This window comes from Serinus canaria, chromosome 6, assembly GCF_022539315.1.
Source record: "Serinus canaria isolate serCan28SL12 chromosome 6, serCan2020, whole genome shotgun sequence".
Taxonomy (NCBI): domain Eukaryota; kingdom Metazoa; phylum Chordata; class Aves; order Passeriformes; family Fringillidae; genus Serinus; species Serinus canaria.
Window position 1 is genome coordinate 20,849,530 of NC_066320.1, and position 25,958 is coordinate 20,875,487.

The 25,958-nt window shown below is 38.6% G+C and overlaps 1 protein-coding gene across 1 annotated transcript in view; it reads right to left on the reverse strand.

Annotated features, from left to right (window-relative positions):
* Window positions 1–1,205: 1,205 nt before the first annotated feature.
* Window positions 1,206–25,958, reverse strand: part of LOC103813900 (gamma-aminobutyric acid receptor subunit pi-like) — a 47,230-nt gene continuing 22,477 nt past the window's right edge. Inside the window, exons 4-10 of the mRNA XM_030241198.2 lie at window positions 24,666–24,733; window positions 23,203–23,420; window positions 22,498–22,580; window positions 17,969–18,106; window positions 8,396–8,548; window positions 7,329–7,522; window positions 1,206–1,817 (exon numbers count right to left, since the gene is read on the reverse strand). Of these exons, the coding sequence (XP_030097058.2) occupies window positions 1,503–1,817; window positions 7,329–7,522; window positions 8,396–8,548; window positions 17,969–18,106; window positions 22,498–22,580; window positions 23,203–23,420; window positions 24,666–24,733 (1,169 nt within the window). The 3' untranslated portion in view covers window positions 1,206–1,502. The remainder of the gene's footprint in view (window positions 1,818–7,328; window positions 7,523–8,395; window positions 8,549–17,968; window positions 18,107–22,497; window positions 22,581–23,202; window positions 23,421–24,665; window positions 24,734–25,958) is intronic.

Sequence of the window (25,958 nt, forward strand, 5' to 3'; positions counted from 1 at the left end):
AAGCCAGAATAGCCACAAGGTACCAAGAGCCACCAGACTGTTCTTGAAACTGCATGGGCCCAATAAGCTTTGCAAAAGGCATTACTAATAACAGCAGAGAAAGACATTTTCAGTCATCAACCCTTAGAAAATAAAAATACAGAGGGGATTTTAGTGACCTAATAATTGTCTACCAGTGTGCAATGATTTTTATGGTTTTAGATGGGAGCAAGGGCAAATCTGTCTCACACTGGTATTTTGCACTTCCTTCCTTCATGGAATGATGCTGTTCACAGGCAGCACCCTGGTGATCAGGTGTGTCCAAGTCTGCCCATGTTAGGGGAGCTTTTCAATGCATTTGTGCAGTGAGTCTGATCATCAGAAATACACAGTCCATAAAAGCACATGCACACATTTATACCTATATATACAACAGATACATACATTATGGTCAGGAAAAAGGTATAAAAATAAGCACCTTTCAACTTCCATGCTTGCAGTGCAGGAGACAGGCTTGTAGCATCTGTCAGTGAAGTAACAACTTGGAAAGACTGTTGTGGTTTTTCATCACCTGTAACCATTCTCTCATGGGGGTAATCATTTCACCTGTGTAAAACTTCTCCTATCTTATCAAGAGCTATCACAAATACAGGGTTTTTTTTTCTATTCAAGAAGTTTTCCACCTTTATGGGAATTTTTTTTTTAACTGCATGTAGTTCAAGAGGATTTACTAAGCTGAAAATTAAGCATATCAAATTTTCTGCTACATAGTGATTACACAGGCAGTTGTGACTGAGCAGAGTACAGAGTATAAATATCAGGATAAATTATCATTTTCCATTAAGGATTGGTGAACAACTAAATCCTCACTCAGAGAAATACATCTCTCTGGATTTAAACCTTTTAGCCCCAGTCCATTTCTGTAGTCTGCCCTGCACTTACTGAGAAAAGCCACTGGTGACTATGGGAGTTGTGTCTAAAGATGTAGAGGGATCTTAATACGTATTTGTGACCTTACAAAGATGAACAGGTTATTTGTTTGTGTTGGTAGCTCGTGTCTTCAGAACTGTTTCTTGCTACACAGCAAAACCACTTTGATCTGCAATTAAACATTTTCTTATGTAATCTGGAAAATGTATGCATAATTGACAAAACTAGAAAGAACTGAGTACAGAAAGCAGTAAAGGAAAACAACATTTCATTTCATTTTTACATTTATTCAATGGAGTTCAGAAACAAGTATAATATAACTCTGATTTTACAAAGTTGAGCATTAAATATTAAAAAAAAGGACTTATTGGCCTTTGATAAGTAGTTTGGGACATGCATACTAATACAAAGCCAGTTTTGGATGACAGACATTTAAATGCAGAAAAGTGACCTAACAAAATTTTCAGACACACTTGAGAAGGTGGCATGTCCTTTTACATCCCTTTATCCAAATGTAATTTCTCCATTCTTCCACAAGTTCCCCTCCCATGTCCACTTTCTAAACTTTAAACTAATATTGCAAAATAAAATATTTAGAAATACAAATAATACACCCAATAAAGTACATTAATTATGATGAATGACAACGGGAAAGAGAATCTGGCGTAGTTGTCTATGTGGTAAGGGTTTTTAACATGGAAGCAGTCAAAGATACAGAAAAGTCTTTTCATTACTGACATTGCTGAACTACACCCACTGTGTTGATTTCTCTCCCCTTTTCTGTCACTGCTGGTTTGTTTGCTTTCATTTGAATCTGTCTTGTTCGTATGGTCAGGGGCACTGCAACTGTTTGTCACTGCTGCCAGGACTCCATTCTTCTCTTCTTCATCATCATCATCATCAATAATCTGATAGGGAACACAACAGCAGGTACTTCAGTGCATGTTTCATCAACTGTTTATTTAGAGCTGCAGCAAATGGGATTTTTCTTCTGACTCCTCCTCAGTCTCACTCCTTGACTTCAAGGACAAGCACTTGCATGCACCAGGCAGTTCCTTTCAGCTCTCAAAGCCTCAGTTTATGGGGAAAACATTGACTTAAGCAATGCTATGCAGCAAAAACTTTTGAAGCACTGTCAAGGAAATCTGGATTTGTTCAAATATGGACAAAGAACTTTACCTAAGGTAGCAGCAAATCCCTGAGAGGCACAACAGTAAACTGTCTTCTGCTCAGGGCAAATACTGGCAAAGGTTAGTGCCCAGAAAGTGTGAAGGCAAAGCCCCAGCCTGGAGATGGAGAGGGTGGGGAACTGCCAGACCAGCCAGCTGAGCTGGCTGCACCCCAAATCAAGCAGCCCAGGATACAAGATGCTCTCCTTGTGTGTAACTGGCTACCTCATTCTGGTGCTTTGTGATAAAAATCAAGTGACTTTAAAAATAAAGAGGGCGAAGCCCCAACCACAGCTGACTTAATACTGAACAGCTTGTGATACTTTCTGTCAAGTCCTGAAACCCGTGCTCTAAGTTCAAAGTTATGCTAGGGTTAAGAATATTTTTATGTGCTTCACTGCATCAAGACAGGTCTTTGGAGAATGTTGTATAAGCCTTCTGGTGGGTTTTGTTTCTCTGATTAGAAATGGCTCAGAGCCATAAAGTTCATGTATGAAATTTTCACCCTTTGAAGTCAGTGGGTTTTCTGCTACTGACTCAGAGGACACAGGATTAGACATCAGCTGCAGCTTCAGCTCTAAAACTTCCTTGGAATTTCTGGGTTATTCAGTTTGGCTTGGGATATTGCAGAGACACCAACAGAAACAAGCTACAAAAGACTGGTTCCAATTTTGTATCTAAACTAAACCTTATTATGTATACTCTGAGGAGGGGTCATTTTAATTCACGTAGGCATATATATAATATTTATTTTCTCCTGATAGTTTTATTACCCCTCAAATCAATAGGTGGCATAAATGTAAGACAAGTCTAAAAAAAAATTTGTGAAGTGTAGAAGGCAGAATCTCTTTCTTCTGGCCAACTTGCTTTTTTCCATTTGCATCATGAAAAGAAAGTTTACACAAGGACAAGCTTTCGAAAGGTTAAGATATACATCCCCATGTGCAGCCAGACAAAAAGCTCATTTAGGTATACCCCAGCTATTAAAGTCAAAGAAAGCCAATTAAGCCACCTAAGTGGTGTCCATGCCAGAACAGAATTGCTCTTCTGCCCAGGGTGCATGTGTACAGCACAAGCCTGTCTTCTTCATCTAAAATTACTGACACCCTTGAAAATTACAGTGGAGTCTGAACAATATCCTCAAACTGCTGTGAATCTGTGAAGCAGAACAACTGGCAGTAGAAAAAGGATTAATGCAGCTTTCCATTTTCAACTAAAAAAAAAAAGAGGGGGGATATTTTATTTGAAAGATAAACGTAGCTCAACACACATATCCTCCTAAAAATACAATGACCAAAAAAAAACCTTGGTCATCCTCCACATGCCCCCTCCCACCTCTGTGAAAGGCTGGGACAAAAATCTGCCTATAAAGCATTAAGAGGATCAATCCATAAAACTCCAGTCTGAACCTTAAATAATCCCCAAGGTAGTACTAAAATTCAAACCTCAAGGTTTCACTTGAGGCCTGACTCTGTTATAAATATCTCTCTCTTCTGCTTCAAAAAGTCCAGGCAGCTGAGGGGAGTGCTGGGGATGGCAGAGGAGCCTTTGTCAGCAGTGCCTGGCACTTGAAATGAGGCACTGGAGCAACAGCCTAATGAATGCACTCAGCACTTCAAAGGTTAATAAAATAAAGGAACCTGACAGAAGAGTTCGGACTTTTTTCCCCTGCTTTCATTTTTCATTATGACACCTGTACTTCAAAACCTCCAGGATTTGGGGCATTGCTCAGTTTAAGAGTCTATTTTTCTCCCAGGTAGGGCTGGCTATCGGTTGTTCAGAATTAGTTTTATCTCAGAGCATGAAAGGACATTGTGTACGTGCCCCTTCTCCCTCCTCACATCGGCGTGTGAGCGATTCCCGGGAGGCTGATGTGTTAGGAGGCTGCTCTTGACTCCTTTCAGCTCCCCAAGGGGCAGTTCTCACTTGAGCAGAAAATACTGTAAGCAGTGCATATGGACAAGAATCTATCTGCAGTACAACAAGGCAGGGCTCTTGCAAAACAGAGGGGAGTTTACAGAAAAAGTGCTGTATCACACACCTTGGAAAGGAGAGAGCTGGTCTAGAGAACCATACCTGCTAATTTATAAAAAGCTGCAGTCTTACAGAGTGGGTTTATCAAGGGACTTTTCCAGACTGTTATGAAGAACTGAGCGTGATGAAAGACTGAGCTGGTTTACACTGTATCAAAAAAAGAAATTGTGCTGTGAGTGTTCAGCTGTGGCTCCAGTTTTAAATGTCATACTAGGTCTTTTTCTGGATGCCAGCTGTCAATGAGGAAATGGCAGCTGGCACTAAGGAGGGCTCTGCTTAGATACCAAATCAGTACCATCCAGGAAAGATGCTGTACATCACCCAAAAAGCACTGACTATGACACCTGATAGTGGGGCTGCTGTTTACACTGAGTGAAGTGTTTGCTGACATCCAAGAGCAAACAGAATTGGAGGAAAGTTGTCACTTTCACTGGGTAATAAACCTGCTCAAGCTTTAAAATATTTCAACCCAGAGTGTTGCACACCTGGAGCTTATGTGGTGCTCATAAAGACTGCATGAGGCTTGCACAGAAATACCACAGAGGCTGAACATCACACTTATAAAATTATTTTCAGTTTTCAAACTATTCTCCATTCTGCCTTAACACTGGAGGTTTAGCTAAAAGACAAGGAACGTTTCTGTGCTTTGTAAGAGGACACAATTAATGCCTTTGTACAAAACAGAAGAAACTCAGGAGAGGCAACCTCTCCTTTGAAGCAGCCTCCTGTTCTGGAGCTGATGTGAATGGCACACTCTGCCTGACCTCCCTTGCAGCAGGTGGTTCCTCTGCTTTTACCATTAGCTTTGAAGGTGTCTCTGTGGGTCCTGGTTCACATGGTGTGAAGCATTGCAGGAGCATGGATATGATGAGCTCTTTCACCAGTTTATGTTCTAAACTGGAGATCTCAGGGGCTTCAGAAGGGTTTGATACGCCTGTGCCCAACTTCTTCAAAGCAAAGCGAGAAGCAAGTGAGTAAACTAATTCCTATACAAGACAGAGGGTGACATTCCCATTTCACCTCCTACATTTATTTACATAATTCTGAGTGCAAATTTTCTATCAGCTCACATATGGGAATAACAAACTGGGATGTGAGATTTCCAATTAACCTGTGTCCACAAGAGAATACGATAATGAGGACAACACATTCACAGTGACGATACTCACACATAAATTGCTAAGTACCTGCTAGACAGTGACATGAGATTTTAGCTGGTATTTTTGCCCTTGTGATGATTTTGTTTTCATAACAAGAAATGAGAAATACAAGTCAAGTGTGCTCTCCATGACACCCAGATCAGTAAGCGGTGCTTGCCCTTGGCTACAGTAGGAAAAGGACATGACAAGCATTTTCCTTATTCTACAGAGAGGCAAGCTGATCTAGGACCAAACTGTTCCTTCTCTTATACCCCTATTTTTGTGTGGGCAAGAAGTGCACTTGGCTGGCTTGCTCACTCCTGATGCCCAGCAGAAGGCAGGAAACAAGTCTGAAGTGAAAGACTATTTCTTTTGGTCATTAAGTTCATCACAAAACTTTCCTTTCTCATTTTACGGCTGTACCTCCACATACTTCCATTGCACATTTTTGAAGTTCCCATGTCTACCCCATCTGCAAGCATGAGTATCTGCTCCAGATGAAAGGGAATCTGACAGAGGCAGGTGAAAGCAAGGACAGCATAAGTGCCCTTCACAGATCCAAAGATGCTTAATCATCCAAGCACTGAAACACTTTACTTTCTTACCCACACCTCCAAGAAGCTTTTTTTCCGTACACTATGAGCAAAATGACAACCACTTACTTCACAAGATGGATATGCTCACAGGGAATTGTCACTGCTGTTACCTTGCCAATAAAAATTACTGATAGGCTTTCCACTCAAATCCTCACTTGAAATGAGTGTTTGCCCATTTGCAGACAATCCCCAGCAGACGTTATCTCATAAAACCCGCTGGGGTGCCTCAGCTTTGTGCCCATTTTGCAGTCATTCTCCACACACCTAGACCCAACAACAGCTTTTAACATCTTCTTGTGCATTTGCAGAACCTCTCTTTCATCCTAACAGCCAAAATCTCATATTAATTGATGAACTATCTAGACATAACCCCCCCCCACCCACGTATTGCCCGATCTTCAAAAGGTTTTGAAGCTCCTCCACTTGAGCTCAATATCCTATTTCTTGAGCATATTGAGGAGCTTTGCTGAGGCATTTGTGATGCTCTGTTCTAATTTGGCTTAAACAGTTAACAATCTTTCTGCTTCTGGACATTTATCCCTACAGCACTCAACCAAACTTCTTTCTGCCTTTTTTTTTTCTTCCTGTTATTCTCATTTTCCATGTTTTACTTTTTTCTATTAATCCAGAAATTTCATAAGCTGCTTAAAATTTTCTTTATCATGCATATTAGGTTCAGTTCCATAATTAAAAGCTGCAAGACAATCATCTTTCAGCTTCCTTGTGATTTATTTTTCCTTGCTTATGAAAGCACTGCTATACACTGGAGATGGAAGATGTGACAAAACCTCTTCATGAACCTGTCCTCATTATTTCAGCAACCATCAGACTCAAAAAATACTTATGTTGACTTCATCCATTTTTATTTTAAGCATATTTCACAGCATTTCAGAGTTTTGAGAAACTCTTTAGAGCCACAAAAGCACTGTGATAATAATGATGCAGAAAGGAAAATGGATCCCAGTCTGACTTCAGGTGCAGCTGTTGAAGGAGGTGAGAGCAGGAAGCTACAGGGACCTGATAAACCCAGCACATGAAGACATCTGCCAGGAGACTGACTCATGTTCCATGCACGTGCAGGTTTCATAAATGGAATGCTATAAACTCTTTTTTTTCTATACTGCAGTAGGATAAAGTCACCAAGCTCAGCCCAGTTTTTGAACTGTGAGTAAATGTTACAGCCTGGGAGACAAGAAGTGCCTGTGATTTTGGTGAGACATCCAGAACATTTTATAAGTGGCCATAAAGCCCATACCAAAAGAGAGGAGGAAGAGTACTTCAGTGTGTTTGGTCTCTTCCAGAAAAGCTCCAGATATACAAATATTTTTTTATTTTTCTCAAGATTATTACGTTTCCCTGCCCTAACTCTAACAAAGAAACTACCTTTAAATACATTTACCATTAGTGCTAAGATAAGTCATTCTTTTTAGCAAATGCAATTTAAATCCAGTTTGTAGGACAACACCAAATAATTAATTTACCTTTGGAAGCTCCTTTGAGCTGAGTTGGTGCAGAGTGCAGAAATGAGTCACAGCATACTCTAACAATGCTCCAAAGATGAAGCTGAAGCAGATACCAAGGTACACATCAATTGCCTTAATAAAGCAATTAGCATTTGGGAGGGAAGTCCTGGCTCCCATCATCAGTGTTGTCATGGTAAGGACTGTGGTGACACCTGTGGAATGGAAAAATATATGTTCTAGTATAACACAGGTGGCACTGAAAACCTCTGCTGGAAGGCCCTACTGCAGGAGTGTTCTCCCTGGACCTGAAACTCCTAGGATGCCACAGCATTTAATGGGTCATGTTTTAGGAAGAAGACTTTAAAATTAACTTGTGGCTCTTAAGTTAAATGCTTAAAAAGAGTAACAGAAAATGTTAGCAAAGCTGAGAAGACTTGAAATTAAAATAAGAGAGATTTTGGTGTCACAGAATGTATAATTATGATTAACACATTATTATTGCAAATCTATGCAAAAGGTCCCTTTAAAATATTCAGATATCGTTTTTCTCAGTGTAGTTGCCCACTGGCCTCATTCAATGTGAAATCCTTCTTTATTCCCAGTTCTGTAGGAGTATTTTTTCCATCCCACCTGCAGCCTGATCAAACCTGATTTGCATTCTTTCCCTTTCAGAATATCCTTTCTTTGAAATTAATTATATTTAATCTCTTATAATTCTCTTGTTATTCATGTGTTAATTAGTATGTATCGTGAGACCTCACAAAAGCCTCACAATTGTCTGTGCATGCCATGTATTTGAATATGTTTAAATTATTTCCAAAATGACAGGTTTTGGCTTTGCTTTCGGTGGCCTTCCCTGCCTATAAGTCTCCTTCCTGTAGCTGCCAAAGGCACTTTGCTTAGTTAAAGAAGAGCAAGGCTTTAAGGGGAATCCATGTGATGCACTGAGTATGGCAAACCCAAAAAGTAATTCCATAAAACTCATGAGTGTTGGCAACTTCAGGACGTGGATGCCAAGTAGGTGCAATATTGAAGGAGTCTCAATGATCCAGCCCCTGGTTTGGGTTGGTTTATCTGCTTCTCACCTATGCAGATTCTGGCTGGAACCGATGACTGGCTTATCCAAAACGACACCCAGGAGAGCACAACCAGAAGGACTGATGGCACATATGTCTCTAATATGAAGTACAAGATGTTTCTCTTCAGTTCAAAGTGGAACACAAGTTTGGGGTAACGTCCTGTGGAAGGAGCAGGGAAAAAATCATTGTGAAGGTGCAATTCTTGAAAAGATCCTTGAAATGACAACATGTATTACTTTGATGTGCTACATTATGGAAAAAGCTTAACAAACAAGTTTGTAAAAATTAAACATGGCTCTGAAAAATTCATACTGAAGACTCTGAACTGAAGGAAACAATCAAATATGCAACATTTAGTCACCATATCCAGAGTTTTATTAGAGACACCTTGAATTGGAAATTAAATGAGGATTAATCCATAAATCCATCAATGCATGATGATGTTTCATCATATAACAAGGCAAGGAAATTTGAAATCATCTATGGATTTAGTTGCTGCTGTTCATAACAATGAGGGAGCTACTGTATGAACTAGAGGAGTAAGGACTGTCATTTCATGAAGGTGTCACAGTTTCTTACTTTTAACTATCTCACATAGCCAGTTTGTTTTTCTTTTCATTTACTATTGCTCAAGATGTGGATTGAGGGTACCTGCTCTGAAATTGCTGACCTACCTTTCACATTCCAGTATCTTTGCACCTCATCATCTATTAGTGTTTGTGCTACTGTGAGCAGTGTCACTGTTGTGGTTCAAGTTATTTACTTCTCAGTCAGTGATTTCCAGAAGATGAACTTTTGGGATCACAGAGTCAAATACAGAACTGTGTTTCATGAGGGGACAGCACACTCATAAGCAAAGCCTCAATTTCTTACCCAGCTCCCTAACCAAGCAAAAATTGGCAATGCTGAAGCACACAACCTGAAATTGTTACCAGTTCACTGCATTACGGGAAAACATAATCTTGCTTTTTAAATGGGCAGAAAAGACTTCTTGTTCTGAAGTTCCAGGTTACAAATTAAATGTTATTAAGCTTTTACAAAACCATTTTAACATTTGCATGCCAGTGCAATATCAGTGAGAGACTAATGCTCAGTAGTCCAACAGCTTTGGCTTCCGCTATTTTAATACAAAACCTTTTCTCTGGCACCAATATCTGCTTCCAGTGCTGCCTGCTGGGAGTCAGGATAGAAGTACATAACAGTGAATTCACTTCAGCAAAAGCAATATAGGCACAGACAGGCTATTTGTGCATCCCTCAGGTGTGCTGTGAGACACAAAGACGAGCACTTTTAAAAGCCTGAAGTGCAAGCAATGGATGCCAAGAAATGTCTTATTGATCCCAGATGAGAAAATGGATGGCTAAATTTCAATTTTTAAAAGCATTGTATATATTGCATCAAGAAAACAATAACAGGATTTTTAAAACAGAAAGAATTGCATTATGTAGTCTGATCCTAATCACAAGCCACTGAATTTCCTTAATCATCCCTTGCTTTGAACCAAATAATTTTGGTAGGAATAGAGCCCACCTTTCACACACATGAAGACTTAGTCTGAGAATATCTAGACACACACCATATCTCTGGGTAAATAATTCTGTTTGCTGAGAATCAAAGCCTAATTTCTAAAATTAACTTGTTTTCTGTTTTCTGCCACATTGAGCATCTCTTCCCTACTAAACTTAATAGTCCTCTGGTAGTCAGTTCTTTCTCCTTCCAAAGGAAAAAATACACTGTATTTTTTAGGGTTTTTCTTTGTAAATTCAGTATATTGAAATCCTCAAGCATGCAACTGAAAGAAAGGGTACAAACATTACAGTAAATTATCTCCATGAGGCAAGAGGTACAAACATGTTTTACACCACTATCACATTTTTACGTGAAAAGAGGGACATTGTTCCAGCGTACCTCTACCAAGGCTGTGACTTTTACCAATACAGTTGTTTCAATAAATGTCATTTTGCTCAGCAAAAGTGATTTCAAGTGTATGGAGACCACAGTAAAGCACTCAGAAGTCAGGGAGTGAAAAACTTAGAGATGACAGTGCGACCTTACTTTCTCTGTCTGCGCCCCCCGAGCTCTGAAAGGAGCGCAGTGCAAAGGGAAAGCTCTGAGTCTGTAGCACAAAAGGCTGCAGCACAAAGCACTTGTAGGAAAGAGAACCAGATACTCCACAAAAGCTGTTTGTGTTGTGCTTCTGTGCTGACCACAGGAAAGGATGTGCCCAGCAAAGGGGAGTGAAGAGACCAGACCATCCTTCCTGCAGAGTGCCACAGGCACCTGGGGATTTCCTGTGGTTCAGCCTCAGAAGAACTCGTTGTTAAGAAGGAAAACTCTGAAACAGCCCATACAGCCACACAACAACACCCTCTCCTTGTTACTGCCCTACAGCTGTATCTCTATTTACCTCAGCATAGAAGTTAAGTGCATACATGTGAAGTTAGTTCAAAATATCAGATTTAAAAGCCACAGTTTGCAATTTCCAAGTTTAGACAAGTCCTTTGAATATTCTGGTGTTATTATTTTTTCTGATGCCATAAATTTCTGAAGTAATGTGAACAAAGAGAAATAGAGATGTAACAGCTTATAGCTGAGTGGCTCTTTGGGGAACAAAAAAGAGACATTTCTCTAACCTTAAGGCTTTCTTCTTGCCAGAATCCAAAGACATATCATGGACATGATAATAATAGTGTCAGCATTTCTCTAAAGGGTTCAGAAGAGCTTTTATAATGGAAATTTTGAAGCAACCTATATATAGAAATCATCAGAGCTCCTCCTGTAATAAACTGAAGGAATCAGTAGTTGAGAAAAAGTATTCAGTGCACACTTATCATGCTAAAGAAATGAGCAATGGGACAAAATGAAGATAGGGAAATATTGCAGCCCCTTTTTCATCTACACCACACATGTACCAAAAGTTATCATCTTTAAAAGAACAGATTTGCTGCTCCTGTTGCGTGAGCTGCATTTGAGAGGGCAATGCTGCATCTCATTGCCTTTGACTGGCACATCTGAGACCATGGTGCCATCAGCCAGAACAAAACCGAAACAGGTTCATGAAATCCTAGCCCTGACTTCACTAGAGTTAACTCAAGAACAGCTCAAATTAACTCCTCAAAACTGTCAAGTTTGCCACTTGCTTTACAACAAAACACTTGCATTAAAATGAAAATATGTTTTTTCTTTGAAGTTTCTGGCCCATGATGAATGTCACCTCAGTGTGAGACTGCTCTGATTTAAATTTGTTAACATGATAGAAATACTTTCTGTGCAGATATCTAACTGCAGCAAAAGCACAGCATTAGCACTTATCAAAGTATTGAATTGCTCTGTGTAACAGTTTCTCAGATGAACCTGAACTTAAATGACTGTCGATATTTACACTCTAAACACACCTCAAGGTGAGGTATTCTACTTAATGACCCCAAAGCAAAAGAACATTCAGCAGAGCAATGCAGGCTTTATAGAATTTATGAGAGAGCAGAAGTACAGAAGTAGACAGTAGCTCTAACCTGTAGATGAAGAACAAATCCAAACAGCAGATGACAGTCTCCATACCTCTCTAACCCTCCCTACTGCTAAGTACCCCAAAAATGAGAAGGTCCAGATGACCACTGTTGTTAAAGCCTCATAAAATTTAGACCTGCACAGGCTTTTCTCAGTAGGTGAGCAGGCCTAGGCCTAGGTATCAGTCAGATCTTTCTGAAGGCAATAAAAACTGATTTATGTCATTTTATAACTTGGCATTGAAGTTTGGCTTATGGCTTTTAAAATTATACTCTAATTTACAGTTCTGATTATCAGACACTTTGTATAGACTTGCCACTGATTATTCTATCAACAATGACTATTGCTGCACTGCTTGAGAAATACATAAACCTAAACAAGCTTCCTTTTCACCCTAGGTCATTCATTTTCTGGTTATCCCATTTTTCTGTGGCATCTGTTCCCAGCTGATGGCAGAATGCTGCATCTTTGATCTTTTCTGCAGCATTTCTGACCAGTGAATGGTCCCAGCAGAGGTAACTAAGAAAGGACTGATTCTCTATAAATACTGGCAGCAGTTCCTAATTTCCACTCTAAGTGTTTTGGGATGGGACCATCTTCCCCACAACCACTTTCTGTGGACTTTCTGCTGAACTCTACTCCAGTAAAAGACTGCTCCACATCACTCTTTATGCAAGAAGCACTTTGGTGCCCTGCACAGAGGTGTGCACCCAGGCACAAAGAGCATCCTTTTCTTTCTCATGAATTATTTATGCTAACCCCTTGGGTGTCTGCTAAAATGTGTGATGTACAACTCACACAGGCACGTCAGTGTCGTTCTACCAATGCATCATCTCCTTCTCATCTTGCCTCTTTTAAGGGCAGAGGACAGGAGAGCTTAAAATAGATTTTACTGGCTTAACTATGCACTGAAAATGCAATTTTCAGTATGCAATTTTGTTATTGCTTGTTTACAATGAACATAGGCAGTGAGTAATCAGAATGTCCCCCCTTTTACATAATAAATAAGTTCTGCCACTGAAATGCAATTCTCTGACAGCTGCAGGATGTTAAGGGTGGCAATATAAATTGCTAATATATTATTACAGCTTCTTTGCTTCTCCCTCAGAGAAAAAACAGTCTTCTGTCCTTCATAGCCTAGATCTTACAAACTACCCCTTTTCTTACTTGCTTTTCAGAGGTGAACTAAAGGAAATGGAACTTCAGGCTGGGCTTCTCAACAAGTGTTTCATGTTCATGAAAATGCTTTACAAAAAATAAGGTTGAAATTCAGATTTCCTAAGAATGAAACAAATCCTTTCATGTAGTGTATATGTGTACATCTATTTATCCATTTAGCTTACCTAACAAAACAACAACAACAAGACCAGAAAAAAAATTATGCCACCAAAAGTTTTCCAAGTGTTGAGGCTTATTTATGTCTATGATAATAAAGAACTTCAGAGGAGTTAATAAAAGAATGCTTCCTAATATCCTTGATATTCCTTCCATTCATTGCATTTCCAAATGAGTTTATGCTACTGTAACTTTTTCAAAATTTCCAAAGCTGTTTTCTTTCTAAACTCTTTTACATTGCAGAACTATCTCAGAAACAATTCATGATGGAAAACATCAAACAGCTCAAGTGGAAAAGCTTGTTTACAAAGAGGGAAGCTATGACTTTAGAGAAGTAAATTGAACATAACATGATAATAGATAGATATGCATAGATAATTGTTTAAATCTTTGGTGAGGCTGATGGAAGACTCACCAGTCTGATTATTACTGAATACCTCTGGGATTCTCTGTGAGCCCTATATGGCAAAGAATGTGTTCTCAGAAGTAACAGTTGGAGAGCAACTACAGACAATAAAAGAACAGATAAAGGGAACGGGGAAGTTATTCCATACCCCAAAGGAAAAGTACTGAAAAACCTAGAAAAACTTGATTATTAACTAAATAACCTCCCAAGCCTTGGGAAATTGCAGATGAGCCTTCAGGACAGAGCAAGCAGTGCTTCTATTTAGAAAGAGACCATGACTGGTGAACAGACAGCCTTATACAAACTTTATATCATCTATCTATATATTGTATACACTTTGATTTCAGACCACTAGTTATAAATGAGAGCAACTGCTCACTGGCTTAGCTGTGACATCCCCCTGAGAAGCTGACAACCTGCAGTGGCCAGGGGACCACAGAGCTTCAGCCCTGCACAGCCACACAAAGGCTGAGGGGCCTCTAGCCCAAGGAGGCTAAAGCAGGATTTGAGACAGACATCAAAACCCTGGCAGCGACTGCAGACAGGAACAGCAGCCAGCTCCTTCTGCAGCCTTTTTAACAGAGCAAATATCTTGTCCTTGTGCATCAAGGAGCAGAGATTTAATTTATGTTTCTCTCTCTTCTTTCCTTCTATTCTGCCAAAATAATGCCATTTGAATATGCCAGTTTGTTGGCTTGATATTTTCCAAGTGGGGACGTGCACCGAGAGCCCTGCCTGCCTGCCACGCCTCTCCCAGCCTGCAGGGCTGAAGACTCAGCATTAGACTAGACCTGAGCAAGCTGAGCCTCTTCACTCCTGCTGCTGCCAAGGACTTGACAGGAGGACTGAGCAGTGGGTGCAAGACTTAAGGAAAGATGATGGGAAAAAAAGTTATCAGCAGCCAATTATCATGAAATTTTAAATTATGTTTTTAATTCTTTCTCTGACTAAAAATGGAAATTTAGATTAATTAACTATTGCTTGCTGTGAAAATAGAACCATTTATCAAGTGGGAACACATAGGGTCTGTCCTGTGCCCAAAATTATTCCCTAACATGATGACATACCGTGAGTGTGTTAGGAGTGGAGTTAGCAGGTTGGAGAACAGGACTGGTGTTCAAAAATATCTCACCACCTATTAAAACCAAAGTAAAACAAGGGAATTCAACAAGTACGAAGTCCTGCACTCAGATGGGAGTCACCAGCTCCCACAGCTCAGGGAACATGTGGTTACAGGGAAAAAATGAAGCCAGAGAACTAAGAGGAATCACTAGCTGAACAAGGTCAAAAATGCATGATAATTTTCTGCAAGAAAGGCAAATATCAGCCTAGAATGCATAAAGAGGAACAGATTTCATGGAACACATTAAGTAAACCCTTCCATCCTCAGAGGATATCTAATGGAAACCCATTTTTGGGTGCTGCATATCAGCAAAGAGATGAAAATTCAATGGGTGAACAATAGCAAAGACAGTACATCTAGAAAATTGCTTATATGAATTAAAAAAGAGGAAAATTGTTGGTCTGAGAAAAGATATATCAGACTTGATACAGTGAAAAGGCTGCTGAAAAAAAGCAGGACATTTGTCTTCAATATCCACATAATGGGTTTGAAATGCAGCAAGGGAGATCAAGATTAGACATGAGGAAAATATGCGTGTAATAAACACCAGGAAAAAAATCATCTAGGGAGGCTGTGAAGCAGACACTTTGGAGGCTTGTCTGACTTACTCCTAGAAACATCTGTCAGGAAGTAGGCTTCAGATACAGATGACCTTGCCTTGTGGTACAAGAATAGATTAAATGAATTTTTGAAATGTATTTCAGCCCTATTTCTATGATTATTAATACAAAAAGCTACACTGTAACAGTTCTTGTTTGCTTTTATGTTTTTTCCAGTAAGAAAAGCAAGCTTTTTATATTAGTATTTATTACTCTGAGAATGCAGGTGGTGTTGGTTGGACAGCTAAAATAAAATGCAGCAGCCACTGATGCAGATAATTTGGTTTGGGAGTCCAAGAGTTTATCAGTGTACAAGAATGAGGACTAAAGTTAAAGACATGTAGGAAATGGTTCTAACAATTAAATTACCCATGCCCAAAATGAAATTGTGCTGTACCAAAACAAAATCAACACCAAAGCCTAGCCAGAAACCTAGCTAACATTATTCAAAGTGACTTACTATTATGTGATTACAGTAATGTGATTACTATTATGTGATACATGCTGTCCTACAAACAAGATTAATCCTCAGTGTCCTTTTCTTAAATTTACTGAAGTTACTTATGCAGAATTTTGCTGACTGCATTTTAAACTTGGCTCTGTCAGTGGCTGTACGTGAACTTGGGTTTTGCACTGCTGTACAATATTTCACTTGCACAGCAGCTGTACTGCCTGTTCATGTTCACAGAGTATCAAACCCTGATTGCTTTTTTTGCTGTGTTAGGAAATACTGCACACAGCTCTTCTCTCATAACTTTAGCTCTAGCCCTTTGAATTGTACTGGTTATAAATAGCTGTAATTTATAACGTTATTGTTATTTATAAGCTACTCTCATATCTATTAATGGTAATGAGGAAATGCAAAACATCATTTTTTATTTCAGAATTGATTACACAGCTCCATAATGTGGTAGCTTTTTTCTTGTAATATGGCCTACAGTAGGCACTGCTTTCCAAAAAAACTGTAGAAAATAGCACCTAGTTCAGAATGACTCAGTAGAAAATTAAGGGGATTCGGAGATTAAATTTTAAAAGCACTGCACAGCACTTGATAACATGGCTGTCTTGAGTAGGAGAACTGGAACAAGCAGGTGTGACAAATTTTAATTGAATTAATTTGTGTGTCTTAAAACATATAATTAAAACAAAAAGTGGCTTTTGACTTCATATGTATGATTCCTGCCAAGACAAAGGGAGGAAAACAGCATCATTTACTGGAAGAAGAGCACAGTTCATCTGATCATACCTCTTCAACTCTCACTGGAAACAGGTTTTAGTCCATTTAGTTAAACAACAAAAAATCCAAAAACCAATCAACCAAAACAAACAAACAAAACAACCAAACTTTTTATGTCTTTAAACTCCTGATTCTGTGATAGAATGTGATAGGAATTAAGCAGATTTCCTCTTCCACTTTCCTGTATGGTGAACAGGTCCTAATACCCTTCTGAGCAGAATAGCAGTAAAGGATTATTCTTTGATTGAACCTGATGCTGCTTACTCAGAAGCTGTAAAGAGGAAGGCAAGCAGATGTCACTTACATAAGTAACAAGAAACTCTGTGATCCTCGAGCCTGCTGGTACGTATTTAATTTATACTTTTACATCCATTTAGAGAACTTCAATTTTTTAGCCTGAATTAATACCTGAAATTAGATCACAAGTTTCTCTGTGTTGTGTTATTAAAGCAGAAATACCCAATAATGGAATAGAGAAAGTATACTTCTGTGATTCAGAATTAGAAACATGTCCTCTGGCGAAACTGAAGTTTTGAAGGATGTGTGTGTCCTGATTTAAAGATCACACCCTTGTGGGGTGTGCTGACTTGAGCAGAAGAGAAACTGGGTAACCAGTGAAGAGCAATATTGAAGAATCTGAGAGTAACTCAAAGAACAAAAAGGTTTGGCAGGTCTTGAACTCCCTGAAATCCCTTTCAAAATCTCTGGAAAATAATCAAGAGCACTCTGTTCCCTGAGGTTAAGTCCTGCAGTCAGAGGAAACTTTCTACAGCAGTTTCCTAAGCCTGGCAGAGGAGCAGGTCTGTGGAAAGACTCCTGACCCTTCCCTGGGCACAGGAACCTCTGTTCAAGCAATCTCCTTCCTGCTGCCCACAGGCTGGGCAGAGCCTGCCACAGAAACAGAGCAACTCCTACAAGCAGTAGCCATGAAACTCAAATTCCTGAAGCTGTGAAAGCACACAGCACATTCTTGGAATTTCCACAGATGAACAGAGCCTTTTGACTTGCCTTGTAAAGCCAGAATGACTGATCTGAGCTGGGTACCCTGAGGTCCCTGGTCTGTCTCCAATCTAAATGCCCAGCTGCATGCTCCTCTTCCTTCACAAGAGCTCTCCCTGACACATGGAAGGAGCAGTAGATTCTAGTTTATAATTATTTAGATAATGTGTGGCCTCCAAGAAAATGCTCAGTCTTTATATTAGCTCAGTCTCTGCTTGCAACTTGAAAAGTATTTATGGCTTCAAGAATGTAATCATTAGAACAGGAAAACTGTCATCCTAACAGAAAACAGTGTGCTCAGGACCTTAAGCTGCTCTGTTTCCAAAGCCATAGTTCAAACTGCACCCAGAAAGTGTTCTAGAGATGTTTTTACCTGTCTCATAGACAGCTTCAGTTACAGAGGTAAAGTGGTCTTCTACTGTGTACTGTGCCAGCTGGAGTGTGTCCAAGCCTCGAACTGAATCATTTCCTCTGGTCCAGTAAAACATGACATCATTGATGTTATAACCCCCTGTAGTGAGACACAAGCCAACAATTGTGTTTATTTTGCACAATAATTAATTTGTGTCGAGCACGCTTATGGTTCAGCTGTTTCTTATTTCTGGAAGTGCAATTACACATAAACAATGATGGGTTTTGGCAGATTGCAAAGCCTGCTCACAACAAAATTTCCAATACCATGCCAAGTCTTGTAAGTTAAAAGCTGATGGTTTTGGAGGTGGTCTTTTTATATCTTCTGTTTCAGGATAAATGACAAACTAATAAAATAGATTAGTACCACCTGGTATTCTAAAGGCAAAAGCCATTTGGCTCTAAGGAAATCGAGCTTTTATGAATTACTGCACTTGCCAGCATTTTGGCTGGATGTGCCGTGTGTTGCATCCCAAGGTGCAGTTCCTCGGTGCAGTGTGTTGGTCCTCATTCCCATAGAGATGAAGGGATGGGGAGAGCAGCACAGCTGCTGCTCACTGCTGCTGGGCTCCTACCTGAGCCTGAATCATCGCTCGGGACAAGGCTGTGGCTGAGGAGCTCGGAATCTTGCCAAGGACACCAGCTTAGAGCTGATGTTTGTGCAGGCTCAACAGCATGGCATGCTTCAGGGGCCCCAGGAGGTTCCCTCTTAACCTTCAAGCAGTAATTAGGAGCTGGATGAATCATCTATCAGAAGGCAACTGTGTTTTGCACACACTTGTCAATGTGCAGCACAATCATAGCTAAAATACCTCTGTAGCTTTTCCCCGTTATATAAAAGGCAGCCACTTTACAGACTAGTGTATATGATTAATTCAAGATTATGTTAATGTAATTTACATGTTAACAGGGAGCATTTGAACATCTTTTTTCTTTAGCTTACTTAGATCAATCATTCTTGTATTTGACAGATTTATATTGTGCAAGTTAATAGCTCAGTTAGGGAACAGAAACATGAGCTGATGATTATTTTTAGACTTTAGTCAACTGTAAGTAAATTACAGTGAAACAATAATGCAATGCATTGCACAAGGGTATATGCTGCAAAAAGAACAAAGCTCTAGAATCACAGAAAAAAGAGATGTATTAAAACAAAAAACAAAAGTGCCTTTTAATATTTTTAAGTTGTTGGAGTTTTTTTCCTGCAATGACAAAACAAAACTGATTTATCCAGCCATGTCATGCAGAATAAAAAAGGAGTTCTAAAATTTTATTGTAAGGAAACACTGAGCTGGTTATCTTTTAAATGACAATTTCACCTGAAAATTTTTTCTCTGCTCATTCTTTAAATGTAAATTTTGTTTTCACTATCACTGGCAGTTATATGAAAAGGTATCATGGCCTGGAATCTCTGCTCACATTATCACATTTAAAGAAATTAAAGCCAAAAAAATTTTGTATCAAAAGACTAGGCCAAAAGCATATGCATCCAAGCTAAGTTTTCAATTCCCTATAACCACATTCTGGGAAGTTTCCCAGATTTGTGAGATGTAGAATAGAAGTAACATTTTCTATAAACAAATGATTGTATTATCCTTAGTCAAAACAAGGAGGTTCATATACCCAGGTTTTGTGCATGATTCCAGCCATGGAATATAAATTCATTATCTTTCAGTATAAATGAACTGCAGACATTTAAATAAAGTCCAAAGAACTAGAGAGTACCACAGTAAATTCCTTTTGGTTTTTATAAGACATTCAGCCTTCCAAGTTGTGTGAGACAGGAGTTCTTGGTGCCCACACGAATGATAACAAGCATATTTTGAAACAGAGATTATTTTGCTTTTGTTCCAAAATATTCTCATTAGTGGAACAATTAGTAAGTTTGGGTGATCCTTCCTATGAAAATTCTTTGAGAATAATAGTTCCAAAACTCTTAAGAAGAATTTTTACTGAGAGAGCCTTCTCAATAGTCAGTAAAGTTAAATAGTACAAGGCTCCCTCTGTGCAAAGTTGTTCTTTATTCAAGGGATTAACATTTTACTAATTATAAAACATTTCAAAAGTTTGTAGAGACAAAATCCTTAAGCCCATGTTATTTGGCTTTTACAAGTAATCTCTATTCTCTTTATGTGACACTGAGTTTTTATCCTAGCTAATTCCTCAAGCCCAGAATGTCTCATTCCTGTACATTGTTGATAGAGTATGAGCTGCTAATGTCAATAGGGTTAACTACAGGAATAGTAAATTTGGGATTAAACATTCATAATGCCTAATACAAATTAGTTTCTTTACCCTTCTGTTGCTAATTTTAATTTTCACTGATTGTCAAGCACAAGTTAAGTGCCTTCACATGGCTCTTCACTGAATGAACGGTAAAGGACAAGTTCAAAAATAAATAAAATTTCAGAGATGGGCCCAAGACATGAATATGTATTTGGACTGGGGGTCTTTGTGAGGGAAATGTGAGGACAAACCCTTCAGCCTAGCAAGGATGAATGGTGGTGTTCCCAGCCACATGGCAGAGAGCAGGAACCCCCCTTGGCAGCACCAACCAAGTCACGAACCCTCCACTCTCCCAAATACAGAACTCCTATCAAGAGACTCAGAGCCTGTTTCCTAACAAATGCCAGCATTACCTTCTAAAGTGTTGCAATAAGGGGAGAAAAATACAATAACATGTTGGCCAAAATGTGTTTTGCTATGTAGAAAGTACAAGTCATTTAAAGTTACTAACTAGCAAGAGCAGAAAAGAATGTTGGAAAGGTCACTGGGGATGCTTTATGGTGTAAAGCCATTACTCCATAATATCATGATATCTTTTTCCTTATATTAATAATCACCTAATAAAAGCCTAACTCTTTGTTTCAGTTCAAATATTTGCTATAGATTTTACATTTTATTTACAGGCATCAATATTTGTGCAGATGTGTGTGCATGTCTGCATTCACAACTCTTCAACCCAGGTAATGGTCTTGGCAAGCAGTATGCCAGAAGGATGATAACATTAATCATCTATAAATTAACATAGCTTATCACATGGGGAAACAAACCCCATTTCCAGCCTACCCAAAAGAAAGGACTGCAGTGCATTGATGAGGAAAGGCCACAGCCCAAGGCACGCTCTTTCCTTGTTTTGTTTGTTGCTTCCATCTGTTTTCCTCAAAACTAAACACCAATGTAATGGGAGCATTTGTAGTGGCACAACTGGGTTTTTCCCCTCGGACAGGAGACACTTGTGTGCTGTTGAAAAAGCAGATGGAATCAATCTGAAAAAAGCTTGGTTCTAATTATATGGGGAATTCTCCTTTTTATTTTTTTTAATCCTGTCAAACAAATTGTAAATTCCTGTGGGACATATATTTCATTCTGGAACTAGAGAAAATACTAAATGACTCATTAGGCAGTGCTGTTGGTTTAAATCTATATACATTGATTTACCAATACTCTCTTCCAGAGGAAAATAAAGACAAATCCCAATTCCAATTCAACTCACTGTTTGTTAAACAGATCTCATAAAGTTGCTTGTTCTAGAGGGATACCTGTGTGAAGAACGTTTTGGGTTAATTTCCTTTGTGTCTCTGTCTAAAATGAAACTTTGTGGCAATCTGATTGGTCATTAATGACAAGAGATGAACAGCACACACTTCTGAAAAGATACAGAATAAAACCTGACAAGTACTGGAAAGCCTTCCAAAAGATTTTGAGCATGTATTGACACATATTTTAAATACATATTTTCATCTTACAGAGCTGGTTTTTCTTCTATGTCATCCCATGCAAAAATTATTTTCTAGAGTCTTGTCATATGAATAATAACAAACATTTAACTAAAAAAGTACATGTTTGTGTGCTTGCAAAGTAACCATGCCTACAAAGTATTAGAGAACCTATTTCAAGGAAAATATGAGGATATTGATTTATAAAATGAAAAAAATATATTTACTCTTGTTCATCAATTGATCACATCTTTTACCAGGACACTGACACAGAAACAATGAAATAAGTCAGAGCAGGATCTGAAAAAGGTAAATTATTAAATATGAACTACATGCCTTACACATAAGCCTCATTCTGATTTCTATCTTCCCTAAAGGAATTTTATCTCAGGAAAAAATTACATACTCTCTGAAAGGGGGAAAAAATTATCTATCTGTGCTAAGAAAATGCCTGCTCACTGAACTGCCTCTGAAAACCAAGACAGTAACTGCAGGATGCACAGTAAAACCAAGCCTGTGAGAATCTCCCAGGATTTTGCTCAATCATTAATTAGCACTGCAGCAGTTCAGCACTGCCATGCTATTTTCAGTGATGTCATGTGCACATATGTGCACACATCTTTGCACACAGATACCACTGTAACTCAGCAGGGACTGGCCACATAATGTCCCTTGCCTTGTATGAAAATTCCAGCCACTCCAGAGTATCTAGCAGAAATAGATCACAGATATCTTTCTAATTGTACAAAACAACAAGGATTAAATGTCTTACAGCTCTCCAGTTGCAAAGTACATGTCTGCTTATCCATTGGATATTTAGTCAGATCCATGCTGCATGAAACAGTTGTGGTGATCCTTGGGGAAAAAAAAGTTTTCTAAGTATTAATAGGAGAGAAGTGTTCATCAGTAAAAATAAAAAATGCCATGTATCCTTCTTGATATAATATTTTCAGCCTAATATCTATTGTAAGGGGAAAAAAAAATCTGTTATTTACTGGTATCTAATGTACAAGAGTAATCCAATCCCAATCAGAAACCACAGCAGAACAGCTGAGTTCAGTGACAGTCTAAAAAGGCCACCCTTTGCTCCCTTCTCACTTAGAGTGCACATTTTCCTTTGTTATTTGCAATACATTTTAAGATTTTGTTATATTTATCATAACCTTTTACAAAGGGTAATTCACAATAAACCATGAAAGCCCATCATCACAGCTTGTTTTCCCCTGTGATGGCTTCACTGCAAACTGGAATGGCAACATGCAATTCCTGTGTTCGGCCTGCATGAAAGCAAAAGGGTCTGCTTAGGGAAGATCTATTACTAAATTTAGGAATTTATTCATATTGATCAAGAATATTATGTATTCATAAAATACAAGACCCTACTTTAACAAACAGACCCATTATCTTAAGCAGAACCTGGGAAGTTTAAAACATAAGTAGACACAATCATCAAGGCCGATGGGTGGTATTTACATACCTTATAGCATACAAGACTGTTCCATTAGGGTAGATCCTTATAAGACGGTTCTCAACAGTGACATCATGAAGAAAAGACTTTTTTGAATCAACTATAAAGGTATCTGGTACCCAAAGCATTTCCACAAGTCGACCATCTAAGCTCAAGCTCTTATTACCATCGAAACAAAGCCTCTCATCAGTCCATCGCTGCCTGAGGAATATGGTAGCTGTGTAGTCCTGAAAGAGAAAGTCAAAATTATCTTACAAAGGGAGCCTGTGTGTATTCACTTTTACAGAAGTATATGGAAACAGCTGCTGGGCACAAACTGTGATTCTCCATGTCCCTGGCACTCCAAGAGCAGCTGCACTGAATTCTGCCAAATTTTCTAGCACTCCATGTGAGGTTGGTAGATTTTGTTCTTATGGTCATTTACAGTAAAAGCTGCTGGCCTCAGTCTGGGGCTATGAATCAGCTGAAGTCATCAGAGCTTTGTAAGCAGATAATCTGGCTCTGTAAACCTCTAAGTTTTAGAATGATTTATGTAAGTGGTTCCAAATCTCATTTTGTTCACATAAGCTAATAAATAAAGATTTTTTTTAAGAGCACATGGCAAAAAGTTGAATAAATTCATATGGACAAAAGAGGTTAGTGAAACAGGAAAGGAATCTTTCTTTAGCACAATTTGTCCTTTTAGCATCACAAAGGAAACAGTGGTACCAAATTTATCAAGACCTTGAACACAGCACTCAGTCCAATTCTCCTTCAATTTAGATATGCCTCGCAGTCCTACATTAAGATCAAATTATTTCTTAACACTTTTCAAACAACTTTTGATTTTATGGTGTGTTTTTATCAATATTATAAATTCACCTGAAGTTCTGACTTTATTTCCCCTTTCTAAATAGTAACTAATAATTACTAATTACTAAAACACTCATATTTAATATCTGACTAATTATTTTTTGCTTTTATTTCTGCGTACCAATGGAGGATCTTTAAGTAGAAAAGTAAATTCCATCTCATAGTTTGTTCAAGAACAAATGATACAAATTAAATGAAACACAGCTGGAATAAATTAATTTGTGACAGCAACAACAGAAGAGGAAAAACAGCCTGAGTTCAGCTGTATCTAATCATAGGGAGAGTGGCTTCAAAGGCACATGAATACATCTTCATTTTTATGAAATGCATAACGATTTAGACATTTCAGCTGGAAAATAAAAACTGGTCCACATGCTTCTCATTAAGATTAATACTCAGTAGCAGCTTTCTGTTTGTATCTGTGAGAGGTGGGATTCACAGCTGCATTTCTATGTTTATTATGGTGTTATAAACACTATGTGCTGTGAAAAAGAGAATTACACCTCCTAACCCACACGGACTTCACAAGGAGACAAGCCCAAAGTTGTACTGCCAGCAGCTGTAAGCACATGACATCAGCTTATCAACAAGCAAAAAAATTACTGCAAAAACTACTTTACCATATTTATTTCTGATATTGTATCAATGCTTGCAATATCCATACTCATTCCAACTGACACAGGACCATCTGCAAAAAAAAAGAGAAAGTCAGAATGCAGCTTATGATTCTTTAATATTCAGTGTTCATGAGAACTGTCTACAAAATTTTTCCAAATTTTTTTCCCTAAATGTTTAGAAGCTATCTTAAATATTCCTTGAACGCAGATTATGCAAGAGTTCTCACATTCTTAACCAAAATGTCAAATTTCTGAGCTAAAACTATTTTAGTTTTCAGAAACCAGCTTTATTTCTTAAACACTTCCTGGTTTATATTATTTTTTCCCCTAAAAAAAAAGTGTGGGGGGAAATGTTACTCAATAAGGTGTGGAAGGCACAATCCCCACGGTACCTCACACTCTTCTGCTCTGAGGTGCAGAGCAGGGGAAAGATTTTTTCCAGTTGCAACATCTGGTCCATCAGATGTGGGTGAAGTAGGAAGTTTCACCTGGCAGTGTCACGTGGTTAATACCCAGATGGCACAGCTGAGTGACTTCCATGTAAGAATGTATGGTATATATTGTATCACTGCAATTTAATAACTTGCCTTTGACCACTAGCACGAAACTTATGATTTAAATACCTGCATTTATAAAGGAAAACTTGTCATAAGCTGAAGGCTTATTCAGTACTTAAACACCTTACCTAAGCAGTTGTTATTGTAATGTCATTGCACTTCAATTTCCATTCCTCCTGAATGTGCATTTCACACTGTTGGAAGGAAGATCACCAGCTGTGCATTTTAAAATGCAGAATTTTTGCAGAGCTTTGATGAAAACACGACATTATTCTTGGTTGAATATGTGCAGAATAATTAACAGAGTGCTTGTACAAAGAAATTAATATTAAATCAGTACATCTTTCCAAGCAATTGAGAAGAAAACACAGCACTGAGAAATGCAGAAATACTTTAGGTAAGATCTCTGCAGCTGGTAGTGCCCCTATCTCACAGGCAAATCACTGAAAGCCCTTCTTGGCTCCTTGCAATACATTTTGTAAAAATCTCCTATGTGGCTCCAATCCAACTCCACCCTCCTGAATAACAGTAAAGAAAAAATGTGTCATTCTAAGATGTAAGTTTATTAGTATTTTTTTCCCCAAATATTTTCTGGTTTTAATGTATGTGTTAAAATCCTTACACATCTGTCACTCCTGAAAAAAAATCTTTAAGTCCTTTGTTCTGGACTCAGTTGAAAGTTTAAATATAAAGCCCCAGCTTAAAACAGGACTGCAGGTTTGCAGCCTGCCCTGCTGCT